General features: G+C 41.2%; 1 protein-coding gene across 3 annotated transcripts in view; it reads right to left on the minus strand.

The window, feature by feature from the left end:
• DNAH6 (dynein axonemal heavy chain 6) overlaps positions 1-24317 on the minus strand; it is a 254336-nt gene that overhangs the window by 85248 nt on the left and 144771 nt on the right. For all 3 annotated transcript variants that reach the window (XM_058683523.1, XM_058683522.1, XM_058683525.1), the window contains exons 40-46: positions 23397-23554; positions 21814-21945; positions 17270-17441; positions 16011-16157; positions 15127-15200; positions 13304-13458; positions 3513-3744 (exon numbers count right to left, since the gene is read on the minus strand). In XM_058683523.1, coding sequence (XP_058539506.1) covers positions 3513-3744; positions 13304-13458; positions 15127-15200; positions 16011-16157; positions 17270-17441; positions 21814-21945; positions 23397-23554 — 1070 coding nt within the window. The remainder of the gene's footprint in view (positions 1-3512; positions 3745-13303; positions 13459-15126; positions 15201-16010; positions 16158-17269; positions 17442-21813; positions 21946-23396; positions 23555-24317) is intronic.

A 24317-nucleotide genomic window follows, 5' to 3' on the forward strand; every position in this document is an offset into this window, starting at 1 on the left:
GCTCCAGGCTCTGAGCTGCCAGCACAGAGCCTGATGTGGGGCTTGAACCCACAAACTGTGAGATCATGACCTGAGCTGAAATTGATGCTTAACCGACTGAGCCACCCAGGTGCCCTGGAGTATCTTTTCATGTACCTGTTGGCCATGTGTATGTCTTCTTTGGAAAAATGTCTATTCAGATCCTCTGCCCATTTTCTTAAATTGAATTTTTTTTTTGTTATTGATTTGTATGAGTTCTTTATATATATTTACTTATAATGGGTCTCAGAGTGGCCCTGTTTGGCTTTAACCTATTGAATCTGGATGTCCATTTCTCTCCCCAGGTTTGGAAAGTTTTCAGCCATTATTGCTGTAAATATACTTTCTGTTCCTTTTTCTTTCTTTTCTTCTGGAATTCCCATGATTGGGAAATTATTTCTTTTCATTATGTCCTAAAGGTCTTGTAAACTTTTTCATTCTTTTTTCTTTTTGCCTCTCTGACTGGATAATTTCAAACATCCTGTCTTTTAAGTGATTGATTCTTCTGCATGATCAAATCTGCTTCTGAAGCTCTCCATTAAATTTTTTTGCTCAGGATTTGTTTGGGTTTTTTGATGGTTTCTTTTTCTTTGTTCACCTCCTTGTTCTGTTCATGCATTGCTTTTCCCATTTTTGTTTAGTCATCTGTGTGTTCTTATAGTTCACTAAATTTCTTTAAGAGGATTATTCTGAATTCTTTGTTTGACAGTTCATAGATCTCCATTTATTTAGTATTTAGAGTCAGTTAGTGGGGCTTTATTCATTTTCTTTGGTGTCATGATCCTTGATTCCTTACTTTGGTATCTGCACATTTGAGTAAGTGGTCTCCTCTTCGAGACTTTACAGGTTTGCTGTGACAGAGGCAGTTCTTCACCACTCTGCTTAGTTTGAGTTTCTGGACATGTCAGCTAGTAATCCTTGAGCAGGTGGGACTTGCTGTCAGGGCAAGGCCACTGCCCAAGCTCTGAGGTTGGGGGTGGGGTGTTGCTGGGTGAGAATAGTTGGATAGGATGCTGACTTGGTTCTCTGCCCAAGCAAGGCTGTAGGATGGGCTGTGTGGTTGCCTAGATTCTGTGGTCTGGCTTCCTAGATGGTTGGGACTGTGTACTATACTCAGCAGCAGGTAAGGCTATGAATTAACTTCCTCTCCTGGTAGGGCCGCGGAGTGGGTCCCAAGGCTTGCATGGCTCATTGTTTGGGAACCTAACTCAAGCAAGGCTGTGCACTGACCAGATGAAACCACTGGTTTTGCTTTGTAGACAGGGAGCAGGGCTGTTGGATGGGCCAGGCAGGTTCCCTGGTCAGGTGGGCTAAAAGCTGTGTTCAGCAATGGGTGGAAGTACAAATCAGTTTCTCCACCAGGGTGGAGCAAGAGAACTGGCTCCAGTGCCAGAAAGGCACTTTCTTTGTGGTCTTGACTCAGGCCAACCTGTGCCCCCAAGTCCCCTTTCTGTATGGGGCCACTGGCTTTGCTCTGCGGATGATCAGCTCTGCTTGCTCTACTTTTCACTTGATCGTTGCTGGTCTATACAACTTCCCAGGCATTCAGGCCAAGCTTTCCAGTTGGTCAGGGGTGGGAGTTACACCCCAGTGGTGTGTAGGGCTATGACTCAGTTCCTCTGCCTTGGTGTGGTGGGGGAGCTCCAGGGCCAGCAAGGCTCTTTGTTTGAGGACCTTGAATCAGGAAGCCCTGGATTCTGCTGAGTTCCCTGGTCATACTGCACAAAACTGCTGGCTGGGACTACTGTTTGGGCACTGCAGGTAGGAACTCAGACTGTCAAGAGCCAGGTGTTGGGGGTTGCAAGTCCACGCTGCCTTCTCCACCACAATCTGATTTTCTGTGGTCAAGTCCTTCAGGTTTCCCCGAGATCCCCGTGATGTGAGACTGGAGTGGAATACACAAGAAGTGACCCACAATGCAAGGGGAGCTGGATGTTCCCCCCGGACTCTCTCTTTCCACTGGAGGAACTGTAGGCTCAGGGGAGACCTCTTGGGGTGGTGGTGTGCTGGCTTGGGGGAGGGGCAATGTGATCAGTCTGTAGCTGCTCCACTTACCCTTCTAATGTGGTCTGTCTTGGTCCCTGTGGTGCAGGGAGTGGTTCAGCCTCTGCCCTGTGTCCTAGGGTTCCCTCAGTGGTGTCTTGTCCATGAATAACTATTGTAGGTTGTTCGTGTGAGGGAGAGTGATGTCAGGAATGACCTATATTGTGATCTTGGTGATGTCATTCTCTATCATTTTGTTCATGTATTATTTTCCTGCTATAGTTAAATTGTTTACATGTGTTCTCTTGTAGCTCTCTGAACATCTTTAGAGTAATTGTTTAGAGTTCTTTGTGCGACAATGCCTGGGTCTCCATATCTTTGGGGCCAGTTACTGGAGGCTTACAGTATTTCTTTGGTGGGGTTGTGTTTCCTTGGTTCTTCATGATATCTGTAGCCTTATGTAGGTGTATGCATGTTTGAGGGAGTTCCCTCTTCCAGACTTTATGGACTGAATTCAGTAAGGGCAGACTTTCACGTGTAGGTGGGGGCACAATGGAGCATGCTGTAGCCCCAGGTCTAGAGGTGTAGGGCACCAAGTGTGGGGATGGGTAGTGGTGCTGGGCCTACGAGTGTGTTATGTTTCTTCGGCTGAGGCGGCTGATGGGATCCACAGTATGTGTGCCTTGGTGAGTGTTGCGGGGGGCCGGGGGGGGGGGAGTCACAGTGGCTGCAAGGGCTATTGGCGTCCCCAGCTGTGCCTCCAGGTTGAGCAGCTAGGGACCAGGGCAGGCACTGCTGGTGGCCAAAGCTGGTGGAGTACATACATTTGACTCTGGGTCCTTTCTCATTTGTAAAAAATGTTAACATATTCAGGTATAAATTCACTGCATGTCACCGATGTTAAAAATATTTTCCCATTTTATGATTGTACTTAATTTAAAATAATTTAAAATATTTACGCATCAGATCCATTACTTTTTTATTGCTTGGCTGATTTCTATAGAGGTTTATTTTCTCTCATGTTAAAATGCCTAAGTGTAGTCAATGTAGAAAATTTTCTTGTTTAGAACAAATTCAAGAACAGTTACTTTGTTCTTATAGACATAGATAAAATCCCATTTTAATTTTAAAGTTAATTTAACACTAAAACAGCCATCGTTATTGTTATTTTCCTTTTCTTGGGTAAAGCATATTTCCCTAATTGATTTCAGTTAGGGTATAATTTCCTTATACTTATTGCTATAAAAACAATTTATTACTTTTTGTTATCTATGTCCTTCTCAAAGAAAAGTTCAAACTTCTCTTACCCCCTTAACCTTTGATCATATTTACTTAGAATTTAAAGGGTGACACAACAGTTGGTAAAATAAATGAAAATGTATTATAAAAGTCTTTTACAAGGTCCAAGACATCTGTTATCTGAGGGAGCAATTCCTTGCACTGTATCATACAAACTATTCAAAGCACACTTGTGATCATAACACTTGTACTTTAGCTATTTAAACATGTACCTGGGTGTCAGTGAAGAGGAAGACCATATTCTTGTTATCCACACCAGCCAGTTTGTACAACTTCCTCAGGTCTTCATGAAAACTGTCATAATTATATCCTCGGCTCAGTTCAATTTGCAAACATTTGTAACCACATATGTGAGCTGCAAGTCTTGTAAGAGACTGTTTTCCAGTGCCTCCTACTCCAACGAGCAGCGCATTGCCTCTTTCCTGACGAATCATGCGGGCAATCCTGCAGGCAACAAAGCAGAGAAAGACGTATTTCAAGTGTACAGATGTGGATCAGAGGGCCTGACCCAGTATGGATCGCTAGTGGCCAGTGGGGAATCCTCCCTAAACAAAAGGCCATCGGAAAGAGCAGGTGTGGCTAAAGTTCATGTCTGGGGGTGGGGGGGGGCACCTGGGTGGCTCAGTCAGTTAAGCGTCCGACTTCGGCTCAGGTCATGATCTCACAGTCCGTGAGTTCGAGCCCCGTGTCGGGCTCTGTGCTGACAGCTCAGAGTCTGGAGCCTGCTTCGGATTCTATGTCTCTCTCTCTCTCTGCCCCTACCCTGCTCACACTCTGTCTCTCTCTCAAAAATAAATAAACATCAAAAAAAAAAATAAAAAATAAATAAATAAATGAAGTTCATGGCTGGGAGGAAAGACCTGCTGAGCTTTCATTGTGTCCATCTCTCCCATTCTCCCATTTCCCACAGGCTGCTGGCCTTGGTCATGCAAATGTAGAGTAAAAGAAAATCTCTTCTCCTTTCTCTAAAGTGTGAAGGATTTTGTCAGAACCTTGGCTGATCTAAGCCACTGCTTATATTATAACCATTGTATTAACAAGCCCAGGGCTTCATTTATAAGGAGGAGCAAGCAGAAATAGAGAAATACTGCTGGGTCTAGGAAAAGACAGTGCGGTTCAGAAGGGCAGCTCAATGGGAATGCCCCGAAATGAATTTAATCTAAGATATCGACAACATTTTAGAAAATTTCTGATTCACGTTGACAACAAGAATATGAAAAGCACTGCTATGGTGATACTAGAGTGAACACTCGGAGGAAAAGCTGAGTTTAGCAAAAACTGGAGATGGAAAATCTGATGACCAAATTGAAAACGTCCGTGGAGGGGCACCTGGGTGGCTCAGTCAGTTAAGCGTCTGACTTTGGCTCAGGTCATGATCTCGAGATTCCTGAGTTTGAGTCCTGTGTCGGGCTCTCAGCTGTCAGTGTGGAGCCTGTTTCGGATTCTCTGTCTCCCTCTCTCTCTGCCCCTCCCCTGCTCACATGCTCTCTCTCTCTCTCTCTCAAAAATAAATAAATATTAAAACAAATAAACAACAAAAAACCTCAGCGGAACACGGGCCTTGCAAATGGGAAAATGGGAATTTGAAATAGGTGGAAAATTCAATAGGTGAAGTAGAAGACAAACTCAAGGCGTTTATCCAGAATGCAGAGAAGAAAGATAATGACATTACAATGACAAGAGAATAGAGATAAGGAGGACAAATGTAGGAGAAACAAGTGGGATCCCAGAGGCCACACAAATGGAAGTGCAGAAGGAGAGACAGGAGGGGACAGAACTGATGTGACAGCTGATGAAACAGTAGGAAGAAACCCCTGAGCAGAACCCATAGATCTGAAGTCCCTGAGGGTCAGGAAAGAAAACCAGAGAGGAGAGGCAAAACATTAAAGATTTTCTAGGAGATACATAAATATAAAATAAAATACGGGTGCATGCATACATATAAAATAGAAATATAGAAATCTATATTTTAGACATAACTGAAGAGACTGTGAGTATCTAAAAGGCAGACAAATTACTCCCAAAGGGACAAATAATTTCAGGCTGGCCTTAGGTGACTATTTTATAAGATGACATTCCATAAGACAATGGTTAGAGGGAAAGCTGTCATGTTATTGCTCAGAGCATAAGCCATCTAAACCTTCCTAAAAGATTTCTTGAAGATATATAAAGAAGTATAACTAAAGAAAAAATTGTTTAATGTTCATTTATTTTTGAGAGAGAGGGAGAGAACATGAACAGGGGAGGGGCAGACAGCAAGGGAGACACAGAATCCGAAGCAGGCTCCAGGCTCTGAGCTGTCAAGGACAGAGCCTGATGCGGGACTCAAACCCATGAATGGTGAGATCGTGACCTGAGCCAAAGTTAGATGCTTAACCAACTGAATCACTGAGGTGCCCCAAGAAGTATAGATAAAACTAAAAAAACCCAAGAAAGGGAGAGAGATGTCAGTATAAAGTGAGAAGTGTGTATGAGTCGAGTCCACATACTATTGTTAAGATGATAAAAAAGATGATAGTATCGATAAATTCCTCTTAAAAAGAAGATACAAACTGTAAAAATAATTTTTTTAATTTCATCACGATTTATCTAAAATTTCAGACTGGGTTATCAGAAACTAGGAAAACATGGGAGAATTATAACGGTAGATTTAATTTCTCTCTCCCTTTTAACAGGAAGTTTGCCTGTGTGTCTGAGTATCTATCTTAATTTTATTCAAAATTCTAATAATTAGAAAAGACCAGGTTCAAATATTTGAAAGTGATAATGGCTTTATTATTTTTTAAATTATGAAAGTAAAACACAGTCATTGTAACTGAGGGGAGAAAACAAGTGCTAAGCCTTCCCCATTTGTAAGCTCTATCACAAGGGCCTGGGTGTTCTTTAAAAAAAAATTTTTTTTAATGTTTATTTATTTTGGACAGAGAGAGAGACAGAGCATGAGCGGGGGAGGGGCAGAGAGAGTGGGAGACACAGAATCCGAAGCAGGCTCTAGGCTCTGAGCTGTCAGCACAGAGCCCGACGTGGGGCTCGAACTCACAGACCGTGAGATCATGACCTGAGCCGAAGTCGGATGCTCAACCGACTGAGCCACCCAGGTGCCCCAAGGGCCTGGGTGTTCTGATCTCTGAGAACGGTGCCTAGCATAGTAGGGGCTTCATCAGCATTTGTTCAGTGAATTTATGTATGTTGACTTGTATGTGTGTATTACAAAAATGGGATTAAACTCTAATTACATTTTGTTTTATGATTATTTTGCTAGATAATGTATTATGGACATTTTCATGCTAGTAAATATAGCAACAAATATACCATACTTATTTAGCCAGTTCCCTAGTGATGGATATTTAGTTCTTTCATGTTTTTCCTATCATACTAACAATATTAGAAAACAAAACTTAAAGCTAGCTGCAAATAGAATCCTTTCAGATCGTTAGAGTGAGAGAGAGGGAGACCATGAAACAGAAAGAAGTTACATTAAAAAGGAATAGAAAATACATTAGGATGTCATAAATGTGGCCATTAAAGCCATGTTTTATTTTATTTTATTTTTTTCCCCTGTAAGCTTTTATTATTTTTTTTAGATTGGGTACCTAAGTTTATATTTTCTTGGGAAAAATAGTAAGCTTACCTTATATAAGTTTTTTTTTTTATTGGTTACTTTTATTTATTTTTTTTATTTTTTAATATATGAAATTTACTGTCAAATTGCTTTCCATACAACACCCAGTGCTCATCCCAAAAGGTGCCCTCCTCAATACCCATCACCCACCCTGCCCTCCCTCCCACCCCCCATCAACCCTCAGTTTGTTCTCAGTTTTTAACAGTCTCTTATGCTTTGGCTCTTTCCCACTCTAACCTCTTTTTTTTTTTTTTTTTCCCTTCCCCTCCCCCATGGGTTTCTGTTACGTTTCTCAGGATCCACATAAGAGTGAAACCATATGGTATCTGTCTTTCTCTGTATGGCTTATTTCACTTAGCATCACACTCTCCAGTTCCATCCACGTTGCTACAAAAGGCCATATTTCATTTTTTCTCATTGCCACGTAGTATTCCATTGTGTATATAAACCACAATTTCTTTATCCATTCATCAGTTGATGGACATTTAGGCTCTTTCCATAATTTGGCTATTGTTGAGAGTGCTGCTATAAACATTGGGGTACAAGTGCCCCTATGCATCAGTACTCCTGTATCCCTTGGATAAATTCCTAGCAGTGCTATTGCTGGGTCATAGGGTAGGTCTATTTTTAATTTTCTGAGGAACCTCCACACTGTAAAGCCATGTTTTAAAATAGTATTTAATTATATAGGATTTTGGAGGTAAATGTAATATAAGTGTTAAAGGCATGATGTTCAATAATATGTGCCATAATACAACTTTGTAAAAATCTCTATATACTTACAAATATATTTGAAAGAAGCATACAATTTTAATAGTGGTTGTCGCTGGTTGAGGAGGTGAAATTATGAATGTTTTTCTAAATTCTATAATGAGTATGTTTACCATATGATCAGAAAAATAATCACAAAGTACAGTAGTTCCCCCCCTCAGTGATGGGGGATACATTCTAAGATCCCAGTGGATGCCTGAAACTATGGGTAGGATCAAACCTTAGTTTTCCTATACATACATACTTGATAAATTTTAATTTATAATTTAGTCACAGTAAGAGATTAACAACAATAATAATAACAGAACAATTATAACAATATGCTATAATAAAAGTTATGTGAATGTGGTCTCTCTCAAAGTATCTCATTGTACTGTACTTCCTGTGATGATGTGAGATAAGATGCCTACGTGATGAGATGAAGCGAGGTGAATGAGGTAGGCATTGTGACTTGGACTTAGGCTACTACTGACCTTCTGACGAATCATCAGAAGGAGGGTCGTCTGCTTCCTCACTGAGGTTGACTGTGCGTAAGTAAAACTGCAGAAAGCGAAACTGTGGATAAGGGGAGGACAACTGGAGATGTAGTTCTGCCTCGTAGGAAATACAAAGATGCCTTTTTTTCTGCAATAGTTCTATCCTCAAAAAGATCTTGGTGATATGAATTTTTATAAATAAAATTACACTTCTAAGAAAAAGGGAGACAAATGTCATTTCTTTCTTTTTTTTTTTTAATTTTTTTTAAACGTTTATTTATTTTTGAGACAGAGAGAGACAGAGCATGAACGGGGGAGGGGCAGAGAGAGAGGGAGACACAGAACTGGAAGCAGGCTCCAGGCTCTGAGCCATCAGCCCAGAGCCCGACGCGGGGCTCGAACTCACGGTCGGTGAGATCGTGACCTGAGCTGAAGTCGGACGCTCAACCGACTGAGCCACCCAGGCGCCCCCAAATGTCATTTCTTAATCTACCTCTGAAATTCAGTACACTTTTACCAAATCATCTATATTGAAGTAACCAACTTCTACTTCCAGATCTTAAACACTATGACTTAGAAAACATTGATCAAACAGCTCCTATGCACCATTATCTTTGGTGGCAGGGGATAGGAGCTATGTAGCATGAGCATAGAACAGGAAGTCTACATTGAAAAGTGCTCCTCCAGGGTGAAGTAGACTTCTAAGTCATTATTTGGGATCTTCTAAAATAAGAATTAAACCTTCAAATTTGTCTCCTTCAGTTTCATACCTTCTTCTGTCCCTCAGGCCAGTCTGCTCTTTCCCTGCCCTGACTGCCTCGATAACACAGCTTTTTCCAGGACAGGGGTCAGCAAATAATGGTGTGTGGGCCAAACCCTGCCCCTTCACTGTGTTTTTAAAGTTTATTTATTTATTTGGGGAGAAGGAGAGGGAGAGGGAGAGGGAGAGAGAGAGAAAGAGAGCACACATGCACAGGGAAGGGGCAGAGAGAGAGGGAGAGAGAGAATCCCAAGCAGGCTCTGCACTGTCAGTGTGGAGCCTGAGGCGGGGCTCAAACTCACAAACTGTGAGATTGTGACCTGAGCCGAAATCAAGAGTCCCATGTTTAACAGACTAAGCCACCAAGAAGCCCCTTAAAATTTTTTTTATGGCCTATTAGCTAAGAATGTTTTTGTAGTTTTTAAGTGGCTAACAAAAACATCAAAAGAAGAGTAATATTTTCATATGTGAAAATCATATGATATTCTAATATTAGTGTCCATAAATAAAGTTTTATTGGAACGCAGCCATGCTCACTCATTCATTTACTGAAGGTGGCTGCTTTTGTGTTTCAGTGGTAGAAATGAGTCGTTGTGACAAGGTCCATATGACCCACAGAGTCCAAAATATTTCCTATTGGCCCTTCTCTAGGATCCTTTGCCAACTCCTCCCCTTGAGTAAGCAAATAGATGATGTAGGCACTATTTCCATGGTTGTCTCTGTCACAGTGCACACTAAACAGAAGACACATCACATCATCTGTTTATTTCTCTTCAGTCACCTAGGCTGGTATAATATTGAGAGGTAAAGGGATATGTAACAATGTTTTGCTGTTTTTTTCCATAATGTGCATGTGTTCCGCAGTGGATGAAATATTGACTGTTAAAAAATCTTGCACTTTATATGTTACTCTTTCCTTGTTTCAGGTACAGTACAGTATTTTGATTATTTTCATCTGATATTATTGGAAGCAAAAAATCTTACAGCACTTAATAAAAAGCTTATAACTTAATAACACTGCTTCCCAGTGTTATTTTTTTCTGCCAACCTACATATCAATAGATAGAAAAGTCCCTCCACTAGGAATCCCCCAGCATTCCATTTTCTCTACTGCAGTAGGCAAGAGATGGCTGTCCTAATTAGTAGCTTACATTTTCATTGAGATCTGTTTTACCATCTTTGTACTGTGGTGACAACTCTGGGCATATGTAATGGGTGGAAATACCCAGGTGCAAAATGCCCTTTGAAAACACAGGCTCTAAAGAAAAAAAAAATGTTTGTGGTTTGGGAAGGCTTTTATCTACTTATCCTATGCAAAAAATTAAAAAATAAAAAAATAAATGTAAAATGTCACCAACAAATGGAAATGTAGTATCTGCTAAATTACTGAATTCTCCCATAACTCATGTTCATAATGAAGCCCTTTCTGTTGCTCTTCAGCAGTAGGTATTTGAGAGCTCTTACAAGTAGAAATTTGTTTACTCTAATTCCTACCTTCTGATCCTCCCTAGAAAAAGAAGACGTCTATGCTGTAATTCACATGGCAGCCCTTTGTGTATCTGAACACCAAGTCTCCTCCATTCTACAAATGGCTTTTCATTTCCTCCTGTAATATTTTAAGCAATCCTTGAGTGGCCTGCTGATTCTCTTTCATAAAAATAACAAAGATTATAAATGCAATTAAGCAGACTTTGCCTATAGTCTGGTCTCTTCTCCAGGAAGTTTCTCAGACCAGAGTATTATTAGACCATTATTTTTTTTTTCCAGGCTTAGGGCCAGTGTGAGCTATAGGATAAAAGTTGTTAGGAGCTAGCATGCGGGTATGTAGGCAGGGGGAAGGATAAGAAGCAAGTGGTATCTCAACAACCCAGTGACAAACTATTGTTATAACACTGGAGTTGTGACAAAAAATAGATTCTCAAATTAGAGTTGATTAAACAGCAGAAGTATAGGAAAGGTAAAACAATTGATTGCTTATGGTTTATAGAAAAAAAATCCTGAGGATTTAACTGTCCAGCGTAACACGATCCAACACTAAAATGTAGTTGACGAGGGAAAAAAAACAAAGCCGTGAAAATCTTGCTATGGTAGCAGACTGCAGGAAATCCTGTCTTCACACACACTTTACACTGCGGATTGCACAGAATACTATATCAAATCTGGGCATCACGTTTTAAGTGGAACATGGAGAAATTATCAAGTGCTCAGTATGTGGAGGCTGAAAATAATCTCTAACAGGCAACAGTGGAGGATCTGGGTTATATCTGCTCAGAGAAGGGAAAGCTAAGTGGAGCCTAGTCACAATTTTCAAATATTTGAGGGCTATAATGAAAAAAGTGGATCCATTTTGGGTGGAGGCACCCGCAGCACAGTTAGAGCCAAAGGACTGGATGCGATTCTCAGTCTGTGACTCACCAGCTAGGGGACTTGGGACAATCCACCTAATCTTTCTGTGGTACACGGGACTGTCCAAAAATGGCTGCAGTAACCTTTCTGGTCCTACTTGCTCTTTGATCCTGTTAAGGGACAGAGTCTCTGACCCTTTGTTGTCAACTGGGTAGGCCTGTGCGACTCCTTTGACTAACAGTATGGTATAAGTGATGTTATGTGACTTCCGAGGCTGTTGTGAGAGGGCATTTGGCTTCTGTTGTCACTCTCAGGGCACCGGACTTTGGAGCCCTGAGTCATGGGAGAAGCCCAGACACTCTGATGCTGCTGTGCTAGAGAGACACAATCCGTGCACACACAGGCAGAGGTGCGCCATGTGCTCCAGATGCTGTGTGACTTTGACTGCATTGAGACACCCAAGACAGAACCCCTGGGAACCTGAGATCAGGAAATAATGAAGCTACCAAGGGTCACGGTGGCTTATCATACAGCAACAGACCACCGGAACATTCTCGGAGCCTTATCTGTAGAGAGAGTATGATACTGGGCCGCAGAGAGGTGTTATCACAGTGAAACGCAATACTCCGTATCATTGTTTCATACTCACACCGAGCGCCATTATTATTACTGCTCCACAGGATGGAACTGACAGCAGATGTCACAGGCAGCAAATTGTGTATCATCCTTCAAGTGTCATTTTAATACTTAGAATTGTCAACAGTATACAAAAACACCTAAAAAAGTGGTGTATCATAGGATTTCCCTCATATGTGGAATTTAAGAAACAAAACAAATGAACAAAGAAAAACGAGAGACAAACCAAAAAACAGACTCTTAAATATAGAGGACAAACTGATGGTTAGCAGAGGGGGGTCCAGGGAGTGGGAGAAATAGGTGAAGGGGATTAAGAGTACACTTAATGTGATGAGCACTAAGTAATGCACAGAATTGTTGAGTCACTATATTGTACACCTGAAACTAATACAACACTGTATGTTAATTATACTGGAATTAAAATTTTAAAAAGGGGGTGTATTCCCCAAGGACTGTAGATATTCAGGCTGGATACCTATTTGTCATGGGCATCCCTTAAAGGATACTTGCAATGGGTAAAAGTCAGGCTTATGAGCAGATGGAGTCTACAATACTTGGATTCCACTCATTTCATTATAATCTTGAACCCCTTATTTCTTTAAGCATACACATAATCAGCCTTTTTATACTGTACATGTATCTCTGTAAACTACCTTACATCCTTTTTTTTTTTTTTATAATGAGACAGGGCATTTAAAACAAATAAAAACAATCTATTAATATTTAATCAAAATAATCCCTGGGTTCCAATTCATGCGGTTTATATTTAAAATATATAAAAATTAACTTTTACATTATAGCAAGATTTTCCAATAGGCCTTTGTCCATCTGAAAATCTATTTAAAGTCTTTTGTAAAACTTAATTCTTACCTTTCAAAAAAAATTTTTTTTTTAACATTTATTCATTTTTGAGAGACAGGGACAGAACGTTAGCGGGGGAGAGGCAGAGGGAGACACAGAATCCAAAGTAGGCTCCAGGCTCCAAGCTGTCAGCACAGAGCCCGACACAGGGTTTGAACTCATGAACCCCGAGATCATGACCTGAACTGAAGTTGTACACCCAACCGATTGAGCCACCCAGGCACCCCATTTCTTAACTTTTTCTTAAAGATTTTTTAAAGTTTATTTATTTTGAGAGAGAGAGAGAGAGAGAGAGAGGGAGAGTGCACATGCACAAGTGGGGGAGGGGCAGAGAGAGAAAGGGAGAGAGAGAATCCCCAGCAGGCTCCACACTGTCTGTGTAAAGCCCCATGTGGGGCTTGAACTCATGAACTGGGAGATCATGACCTGAGCTGAAATCAAGAGTTGGACATTCAACCCACTGAGCCACCAAGACACCCTAATTCTTACCTTTTAATACAATGTATTATTGGACACCCTATAGTACTATACCTTGAAACATGTTCTATAGCATCCTGGAAGAACACCAACTTTACTTCTTTGGGATTTATAAGGTTATAATCGTCAAGATAGTCCTGTAGAACATTTGCGATTTTCTCCATATCAGGCATGTCATTGTAAATCCGATCAGTCTTATCTGCTCCAAACTATAAGATGATTTATGGGAGAGGGACAAAGTTAGATCAATTATGATACAGAAATACACACATTCATAATCTTAGGAGGTAATATTCTTTCACCCATGTTGTTATTTAATCATCTGCATGCATATATATGAATATGTGTTATATATTGTATTATATAATGTACATATTAGCAAGGCTTCAAAACCAAGGAAATGGGACTAAGAAACTCAGATTTTCATGGATAACTGAAAATCCATTTCATTTGACTTCAAATGGCACATTGGAATTTCAGCAATCTTTGCTATAAAATCCACACAGGAGCTCAGAAATAGGTTTTCATACTTTCTCACTGTACCTTATTGTGGTTTCATATTTTTGCTCTCAGCCTGTTGATATCAGAAAAGCTAAATGGGCTGAAAATTATGCATGCCAGACTGTTAGGGTTATAAAAAATCATGCCAGAACTACATGTAGTTTTTACCAGTGGTCATCTCATTAATTAAACCATTGGGAATGAAATTTGGTGTAAACTATAAGGAATTGAGTTCCTGTGTGAGGTCCTGTTTGGACCTGTTGATGACGTCTTTTCTTTGCTGTAGCAACTGCCCTGGGGGCATTTTTATTTGGAGCCATTGATTAAAATACTCATAGGTAATGCAAGAAGGGTCCAACTGCTCTTTTCCTATTGCTTTATTCCCCTATTTGATCATTAGATCAGTAGGAACACATAGGAAATATAATCACCACCTGGAAACAAACTTTGGACTTTGTTTTTAAATACATTTAAATAGATCTGTTTCACACAAATTATCTTTTTTATTTCCAGGGGTTACAGGGTGATGAGGTAATTGCATACTTGTAATAGAAAGACAAGTTGTTCATTTGTTTGAAAGCCTGCTGTATACCTAGCTCTATGCAGGAAGCTGGAGATTTAGAGTGAACAAAACAGACATGGCCCCTGCCCTCTTGAAGACACTAGGAATGTTGCACCCAACAAGAGTCAACTTGGAAAAACAAGATGGTTATCAATGAACACAGGTAGGATGGTTAGATGGAAGGCTTATTGGAGGTGGTTCTAGAGGGTTGGTGTGTACATGTTATTGGGGGTACAAACTGAGGAGGAAGAAAAATTTTGCAATTAATGAGAGCTACCCTGAAATGAAGAGGGCAGCACTGGTAACCTAATTAGTTTCCACTGCTGGAAGCATTTAGGCACAGGCTGAACAGCTACACAGAATACAGTAAGGGGGATTCCAGTCCTGAGTTAAGAAACTAATTCTCTCTTCTTCCTTCCAAATCGAAAACCTGATGGGGCTCTGATTCAAACTATTGCCAAAACGAATGTGACTAGATCAGGAGTCAACAATCTGTTTCTCTAAAGGGCCAGATAATAAATATTTTAGGTTTTGAAGGTCATTATAGCCTTTGTTGCTATTACTGCACTCTGTCTTGTGATGCAAAAGCCACCACATAAAAATATAGTGCACAAATGGACGTGGCTGTGTTCCTACAGAATTTTATTTACAAAAATGGGCAGTGGGATAGAGATTTGACCTATGGGCCATAGTTTGCTGACCCTTGGTCCTGATCTTTAATCTTCACAGATGTAGCAAAGTTCTTGCTGAATATGAAACTGGACTGTAAAATAGTAAATACTTTATAATCTTCAAATGTAGTCAACATACTTGCCTTAATAAAGTCTCCAAAGATGATGGGTTTTGTCAAAAAATATTCCAGGCCAATTGCAATTCCAAAATGTTTGTCTATTCAAAAAACAAATCAATTTTTAATATATGATAAGCTTGAATGCAATACTTCAATAAGATATACAGAATAATATCAGCTGTTACTTTACTTAGAAGGCTTAACTAGTATGAATGAAACTGAGAGAAAGCCATGTTAACACCATAATATTTTAGTTTGGTTGATAATCTCCTGAATTTAAGATTAAGAATATTTAATGTTAATAGACATTTTATTAAATAATAGATATTAAATATGTATTTAATAGGGCGCCTTGGTGACTCAGTCAGTTAAGCGTCCGACTTCAGCTCAGGTAATGATCTCACGGTCTGTGAGTTCGAGCCCTGCGTTGGGCTCTGTGCTGTCAGTTCAGAGCCTGGAGCCTTCTTTGGATTCTCTCTCCCTCTCTCTCTCTGTCCCTCCCCCACTCACACTCTGTATCTCAAAATATGAATAAACATTAAAAAAAATTTTAAATATGTATTTAATAAATAAGAGGTACTTTAGAAATATCCTAGCTTCTTACCAGACAAAATGCTGGTTCTCCTAACTTTCCCTTTTCTACTTAGAATTCCCTTTCTGAATTTAAAATATTAACTTTTCCTGAGTTTCAACAAAAGGATTTTTATAATATTTCATATACTTCTACATATTTGAATCATTGAAGAGAAAAACGTTTTTACACATGAATGACTGAAACCCATTTTGCTTTACCTTATCTAAGCTCATTTTAATTTTTCTTTATGGAAATCAAATGGCTTTTCCAGTCCCCCCCACCCCACCCCACCAAAAGAAAGAAAAAGAACAGCTACATAACGAGTGATATTTACTGGCCATTTCTGTCAAAATAGCATGGAAATAGTGCTTATCTTCATTATTAATCAAACGGTCATGGAAGACTCTTTGGCATTCATGGCAAAAGAGTCTAAATATCTGTATTTCTTCTCTTACTGTTCCTGGATCACATTGGAGGATACCTGTTTGTTTAAGAGAAGGGAAAACGGAAAATTCTACATTTGTGGAATATCTAGTAACAGGTTAATTAACTAGAAAATCCTTAAGTCCAACTTTATCCCCACACCACCAGAAATGGGTGCTTCCCCAATGGGTATGCACACATAGAGTAATGGTGATTTCACTTTTTGAAAGCAAAATTGGACACATTATCTGGCAAACCCCTTTTTCTTGTTTTGTGATGTTTCTTTAACTGAACACGTGAAGTGGTCAGACTTCACAGTACAGGCAACGTTCATCTCATTATTACGTTGGGTTGCAACATGTTAAGTGAGAACTGTCACAGCTCTTTAATATACATATATATTCATCCAGGCCGCCCCTGCCCCGCTGCCCCGACCACTGACCTTTACACTGTTTTTCAGAACACCAATTCCCTCTCTCATTCTCTCCCAATGTTCAGTCCTCACCAAATGCCCTTGGTCCTTCTGGCTTCTACTCAAATTACTCTGAGTACTCTGAGTATTAATATAAATTGTAATTGTAAACATAGTTGTAATAATACCAAGTTACAACAAAAGCAGTGATGTATAGCAATCCTCCAAGTGTTCACTCTATGGGGGACCCTTCACTTCCCACAACACAGTGCCAAGAGGGTCAGGGAGCACATTTACTACACGCACAGGTGTAGAGAGCAGACAGGATGAGTCATACAACAAAAGAACAGAATCCCTGAGTAGGCTGGAGAGGATGGGATCCAGTGTCAGAGAGAGTACTGGCACGTGGTCCGAGTAGGGACATGTCAGCCATTGCAGTAGGAGGGAAGGCAGATGCAGGTTGTCTAGGAGAGTTGGAAGATGGGGCAGTCTGGTTTGATTTCTTCTATTGTTTTCAGTGAAATAAGAAGACAGGTCATCAGCTGGGAGCAAGAAATGGAAAGGGATGTTGGTGGTCTGAGGGAAGCCGTGAAGTAGTCAGTCTGGGGTGGGGTTTGGTGGGGACCTGAATAGGGAACATGTAATGAGATTTCTGGGTGTGGCACAGACACTCATGTACATACAATTCTACTGAGAGACTGGGGTGAATGGAAATGAAGGGAGGGTGCAGGTCAGAGAATGAGGGTTCCATACATTACCTTGTACACATTTGGATAAATCCCTCAAGTTAAAGATGTAATGGGACTTGGCTGGTGTTGGCAGAAGATCAACACTCATTCTGTTATAAATCTCAACTGCAGCTTCTACAATGTTTGATGCGGTTTGCTTTACAGCTGGTGGGAAGTCACTGAGGAAGCCATTTAAGATGGCCTAGAACAAGAAACATAATGTGAGAGGGTTAGAATTTTTTTTTTTATGATGATGCTTTTCCTAATAATAACTAGAAAGTTGGATTCCAATGCAAGGACATATGGGTGATAAAACTCTTCCATTCACTTCAGAGTATGTCCCCTAGAGTGGGCGCACTCCCGTCTTCTGAGATTGGTGATCCCTGAGCCACATTTGTATCTGACCAGAGAACGGACCAAACTTACTCTCCATGTTAGACTTCTGCTTACTGTGTGTCCAGAGGGTCATTGTGGAATGCCCAAACTCATCTGGAAAAAGTCCTCTCTCTGATTTTTATGGGTGAATTACTAAGAGTTCCATAGACTTCATCCTCATGTATGTTTAAAGTACAACTTACTCATAACAGCACCTCTTCCCCCCTTTAGCGTCCCCAGCATATGGCCCCACCCTGTGATTAGATCAGGAACACAGAAGTCTCCTTTGACACTTCCCATTCTCTGTCCCCCCCAGTCAAGCTTGAATACATGTCTTGAATGTCTGCTTCCCTGACATGAGCTCATTCCAGCCCTGACTCTTTCATGGGGGCTTCTTTCACCCTTTTCTTCTCTCACTGGCCTCTCCATTTCTGCTCCTGTCTCCCTTCAGGCACTGCCTCCCCTGTCAGTCCAGGCTCACTGTACCCTCTTCCCCATTGCTCAGCGTGACCCAGCCACATTGGCCTAACCACCCAGGCTCTCTTCTCTCTCAGGGTCTCCACGCATCTGTCCCCCTTCCACCATCTGCTGCCGCATGGCTCTCTGCTGGCAGGGACTTTTTGATTCTTGTGTTTTCGGTTACTTGTCATCTCTTTAGAGAGGCCTTCCCTGACTCCTCCTGTCAGTGTCTCTTATGGCTCTCTGATCTTCTCATATGTTGCCACAATCTCAAAGTTCTTATTTACTAGCTAGCCTGCTGCCCCCAGGTGCTTGGGACAATCATAGATTTTTAAATAGATAAGTTCCCATCACTATTAACCTTGGAGTTACTCATGGGAGAAGCCACCAGAACGCACACCAATGCTTGTAAGTCAGTCCTTGTGACTTTAGACTTTTGGCTCATATAAGACATATTTTAAAATAAACCCAAGTATTTGTTTCAATGAGCCTCCTTGTTAAACATTAGTTTTAGCAGCTTATGAGGGCTATCTTTTGAGGTACCATCCTTCTGGGACCCCAACATGAGTTTAACATGCTCCATATGGCCCACATTTTGAGTAGGACCATCCCAACATATATAAAATAAAAATTTTACTATACATATTGTATATAAATTATATATTAAAAAATTAAAATTGTAGTCTGTTTATTCTCCATCACACAAATTATATAGTTATAGATAGTATTACTATAATATATATTAGTTCATTCGTCTGTTTATTATCTGGCTCCTTCGTGGAAGCTCTGTGAGCACAAGGATGGCATCTGATTTGTTTAAAATGTAACACCAACGTCTGGCACATGGGAGCTGCTCAACAAATATTTGTTCAATGAATGAAATTAAGAACTACTAAACTGATATTCATAAATTACAATTAGCACGTCATTATAGAGTTTACTGAGGACCAGGGCGTGGTATTCTATTTAATGGTCTGCCTTACATGGCATGTCTAGCAACTTTGAAAAGCTTCTACTAAGAATATGCACACAAGACCGAGCCAGAATTCCCACAGTTTGGGGGAAGGACGTTTTGGCCTGAGGACATTGTTAGTACTTCACGGAGTTGATCTTTTTCTTTTTAAGTTTATTTATTTATTTTGAGAGAGGGAGAGAGAGCGAGCATGAGCATGAGTGGGGGAGGGGGAGAGAAAGGGAGGGAGAGAGAATGCCAAGCAGGCCCCACACTCAGTATGGAGCCCAGCCCATGCAGGGCTCTATCTCACCACGGTGAGATCACAGCCTGAGATGAAATCAAGAGTCCAATGCTCAACCGACTGAGCCACTCAGGCACCCCGTTCATCATTTTTGATTACTGCTGTTACATCTTTCTAATTAGAAATGACATCTACATCATCAATCTAATTTGTTGTGTGCTGTTTAGTTGACCTTTAGGATATATAGTGATGCACATTTTTTGTGTATAAATTTCCAGTAAGTAAACACGAAGATGTATATGAATGTGGCTCAAGGATGAGTCAGTCACTCATAAACACACATAATCCAAATCACAGCAAAGCCATCCTTAGTGGTTTGCTCCCTGCATATGTGTGCTGTTTGGCTAACTTGCAACAGACTATCCAAGAAAGTACAGCGAAACTACTAATTGTTTTCCAAATAAGAGATGGTTGAAAACATTATGTGCGTCCTATAAATATACTATACATTTACTATGTAGACTCATCGGCTTCTTTCATACAGTGGAAATAAATCAGTTATTCATGTTGCTAACGACAGATTTACTTTAATTTATTGATTTGCTTTTCTTTAGTTCTTGGTGGTCCCTCAAGTTCTTTTTCCTCGTACAGTGACCAAGGACAGGGAAGGTGGGGTATGAGGTCTTGGGCACTGCTTAGATGGGTTGTGATGAACGTAGAGTTTGGGATCCATGGATCTAGAGCAAATTCTTTTCTTCTACAGGTAAAACATCCTGTCTATTCTGACAGTGAGGAGTATAGGCTTCCCCACCTGAATCTAGTCCAACCCAGCAGCCCTGGGATCTCTCAGTTTTGCCACATTTCATTTCCATTTTCGCCCCCAGTTAGTGCAAGTTTTAAATATTCGCCTGTACGTTACAATGAAAGGAAACAGTTCCTGCCTGTTTTCAGCTGGGATGTACTTGCCAGATGATGTCCCTGTGAGTGACACATTTCCCATGGATGTGACAATCCTACAGGGAGAGGGAGGAGGCTGAGGGTTGGGAATCATTTCATTTCCAGGAGGCCAGATTCCACATTTTCCTTCCCATCCAAGAAAGCATTGTAGGATGATTAAGAATGACATTTTTTTTTGTTGGGATAGCCTTGAATTTGCTCTCATTTATTGAAATATGAAAGAATTAGCAAATTCAGTACTTTATCATCAGGCATAGGCTACCTGGGACATACTTCTCTGCTAATCATATCACAAAGTGTGTCGGGATAGTATGTTTGGGAGTCACTCATTTCAAACTTCAAAATATACACACAGGGTTTCAACAAAAGAGGGGGGGATTCAAAAAATTCTTCTAATGCCTGTGTTGGTCCCTGTTACCCACTTCATGTTTTGTTCTACACTTTGTCATAGGAGATAAGCTCCAGCCTTTCATATTTGAAAGTATTCTACCAAACAAAAGTTTAAAAAAACAAAGTTTTTTGAAATGTGGGGGTTCTTATGTGTCATTTTGGCATTAGCTCCTAAACAACTTACTGAAACTACCTCAAATTTTTTAAAAACAATTTCCCATGGATGTAAGCTGTTTCAATATGAAAACCACTTTCCATCTACTAATCATTGTGTACATGTTGGCTCTGTCCTTTTTCTCCACGAAGAGGGTCCCATGGGAAGGAGAGGCCAATGCTGGTGAATGCAGTGGCTCACTTACAGCCAGTGTCACTGCCCCTCTTTGGCTTCCAGGTGATTTACCACCAAAGTCAGCTTCTCCAAACCAGTCACCAGTCTTATCCCACCTGTATGCCCACATTACCATTTCTTGCCCCTGTGACTGCATTTACCCGTGAGCCTTCTGTTCCCAAGATCTGTTCCTCCCTGTCAATTCTGGTCCCCCAAGACTCAGCTCACCATCTTCTCTATGAGCTTTTGCTGGTTGGTGATGGCATGCTGTCTCATGTTCTCTCATCATCCTACTCAAAATAATGTTGCTGAGCACTTGCAAGGCAGGCACGGTTATATTCCCCCATTTAAAGGATGAGGAGTGGCCCCATGGGAAGTTTGTACAGGTGGAAGAAATATGGGTGGTTGTTTTTGTTGGAGGTGGTCATGACAGTGAGGTGATGAATTCTAGATTAGGTGTGTTATGCTTGAGGTCCTTGGGGTATCAGGGACTCTGATGGGCAAGTGGGCACAGGGACCTGGTGGCCAGCTATGAGAGGAGCACAGAGGCAGGGGGGTGGGTGGGTAGTGGGCAAGATCTGGTGACTGCTGGGAGGCAAGGGCCAAAGATACAGCCTTCCTTAAAGGAAGGAGCTGTGCTTTGACAATCTTTCTGCATTCCTAAAACTGTCTCTGAGATCACAGACACAGAAGGCAGTGATGCAAATGCCTGCCAGCTACTGCCCAGTTGCCTCTGGGTTTACCTGGTTTCTGCTCAGGAAAAGGGACCGTGGGCTCCCCAGAAACACAACAGCCTATTTTGACTGTGGGAGTTTTAGAACAAATATATTTTCTTCTTCTCTCTTGCCTAGGTTTAAATTCATATTTACCTGAAAAATCTGTTTCAGACTGTGCTCTGAGGGCGTCGGAAGGCACAGCATGCTGAAGTGTCGGATAAAACGGGGAGTCACAGGGTTGCGGCCACCACCTGGAGGTGCACATGCTGAGACGATCGTTACATCCTGTGTGGGAAGAAATCCACGTGGGTCACCCAGCAAAGAAAGAGATGAGAGCTGCCCATGCCAATGGGAGGCCTCAGAACCAACACTTTTTTGAGGACCTACCATATGATAGGATTACGTTATGTTTCCCCACACATTATCTGGCTTCATCCTCACAACAACCTCGGGAGATCACTACTGTCACCCTAATTTTGCAGATGAAAAAGACCAAGACCCTGGGTGGTTAAGTTGTTCAAGGTCACTCAGCTATCACATCTATCTGTATAAACACACCTATGTAAAAATTTAATCTTAAAAAATTGTTAACGAATTGTATCTTGGGTTAAAATATATTTATTTGACAAATATTAAGTATAGTTTATTCTTATTATTTGTGGTAGCTTTGTTTGATAAGATCAGTGGAACACTGAATTAAGATACTGATCCATGGCTCCTTTGGGAAAAACAGGGTTATGAGCCTTTGGTCATAACATTTTCAATGGGCCAATACATGATATCGTAATTGCCTCTGGTCTTGACCCCCTTAGACCACCCCTCCTCTGCAGCCAAGGAAATCTTTCCATAATATTTCCTCTAGAGACAGAGCACCTCTTAGAGGATAAATCCACATTCCTTGTCATGGCAGCATGGCCCCCTGGGCTAATCTCTGCATCTCCTGCCACTTTGGTGCCCACATTCCACACCACCATGGTGTTCTACACTCCCTGCTTTGAGATGCAAAATGCTCCCTTTCCTTGCTTTGTCACGCTCGGACTGCAAAACCCTTTTCCAACATCACCTCTTCTGGGAAGGCCTCTCTCATCCTCAGCCCAGTGCCCAGCCCTGCCTACCTCCAGTCTCTCTCCACTCATCATCCTGCATTATAAATACAAGTCCAACTACACCCTGAAGCTGAGCCCTCGGGGAGGTGGGCCTGTCTCACTTGTCCATGAATCTCCTGAATAAAGGGGCAAGAATATAATATAGATTAAATAACTTGAGTCACATATTAAAAACACCAAGTCTATATGTTAGAGGCTGAATTGTGTCCTCCTATTCCCCCTGGCCAATCATATGTTGAAGGCCTAGCCTCTGGTATCTCAGAATGTGACTATATTTGGAGATAGGGTCTTTAACGAGGTAATTAAATTAAAATGAGGTCATTAGGGTGGGCTCTACTCCAGTAGGACTTTATAAGAAGTAGGTGTCTTTATAAGAAGAGGACATTTGGACACAGACCGACACAGAGGGAAGATCATGAGAAGACACAGGAGAAGATAGCCATCTGCAAGCCAAGGGGAGAAGCCTCAGAAGAAACCAACCCTGTCGACATCTTGGTCTCAGACTTCTGGCCTTTAGAACTGTGAGAAAATAAATTTCTGTTGTTTGAGTCACCCAGTCTGCGGTATTTTGTATGGCAGCCCTGGCAAACAAGTTTTAAACACAGAAAGTAATTTAAAACCTAAAGCAACCTGTATGTCTTTCCAAAAGAGTTTGTTTCTGTCATAAAATCCACCAAAATCTTGATACTGCCGAAGTAATTCAACTGGAGGCTGAGAGCCATAGCGGTCCAGTCTGGGCATGTTTAAATCATCAACAAAAATCACAACTTGTTTGTTTCCTGGTGCTCCTGGGGAATAAAATGAATTTAATTTAAGAATTAAGATTTGCCATTGGAAAATGTAAGACAAAACTTAGGTAAGGCTTTGGACTCAATGAACACCCTGTAGGTCATAATGAGCTCAGTTTGTCTACGTGAGGAGGGGCCCAGCAGGGAGAGGTGGACAGGGCCGGGACACCCACACTGTCAGGTGGGTCCTTGCCCTCACTCCCAGAGGTGCAGGATGATGTCAGCTTTCCAGTCAGGACTGGATCTTTCTCAATACAAGGCACTGCCACTTCCCTTACCAACTGTGTGGCCTGGCATGGGGTGAGGAAGGTCATTTTCTTTTCAGGGCAGGAAACAAAAGCGCTCCCAAGTTCCCTTACCTAATTGCACCACCCTCTACAGGGAAAACGGGGCTGGAAAGCATCATGGTCTCATCAAAGGGAAATCCAGTACAGTGGAGTTTCAGAATGCCATATTTAAATTAAAGAAAATCGATATACATACTGGTAGGAAAAAAAAAAAAGGAGTAATGACTGAGAAAAGAGAACAACTTAAGCAGAGGAGGTGACTCCACCCACTCTGGCATCCAGCACTTGCCAATAATGAAGGAGTCGTGGCAAACTCAGTGCCCCACTCCATCCTCCAGATCCCTGAAGCCAAGAAGCAGGACAGGAGTGGGAAGGGGCTCCAAGAGAATCATTCACAAAAATATGGTCTCCCACTACAGAGATTAGTATTCGTTGCCCTGTGCCTACCAGAATATGAAAAAGGAAATAGAGAGGAG

This window comes from Neofelis nebulosa, chromosome 9 (genome assembly GCF_028018385.1).
Source record: "Neofelis nebulosa isolate mNeoNeb1 chromosome 9, mNeoNeb1.pri, whole genome shotgun sequence".
NCBI classification, from domain to species: Eukaryota; Metazoa; Chordata; class Mammalia; order Carnivora; family Felidae; genus Neofelis; species Neofelis nebulosa.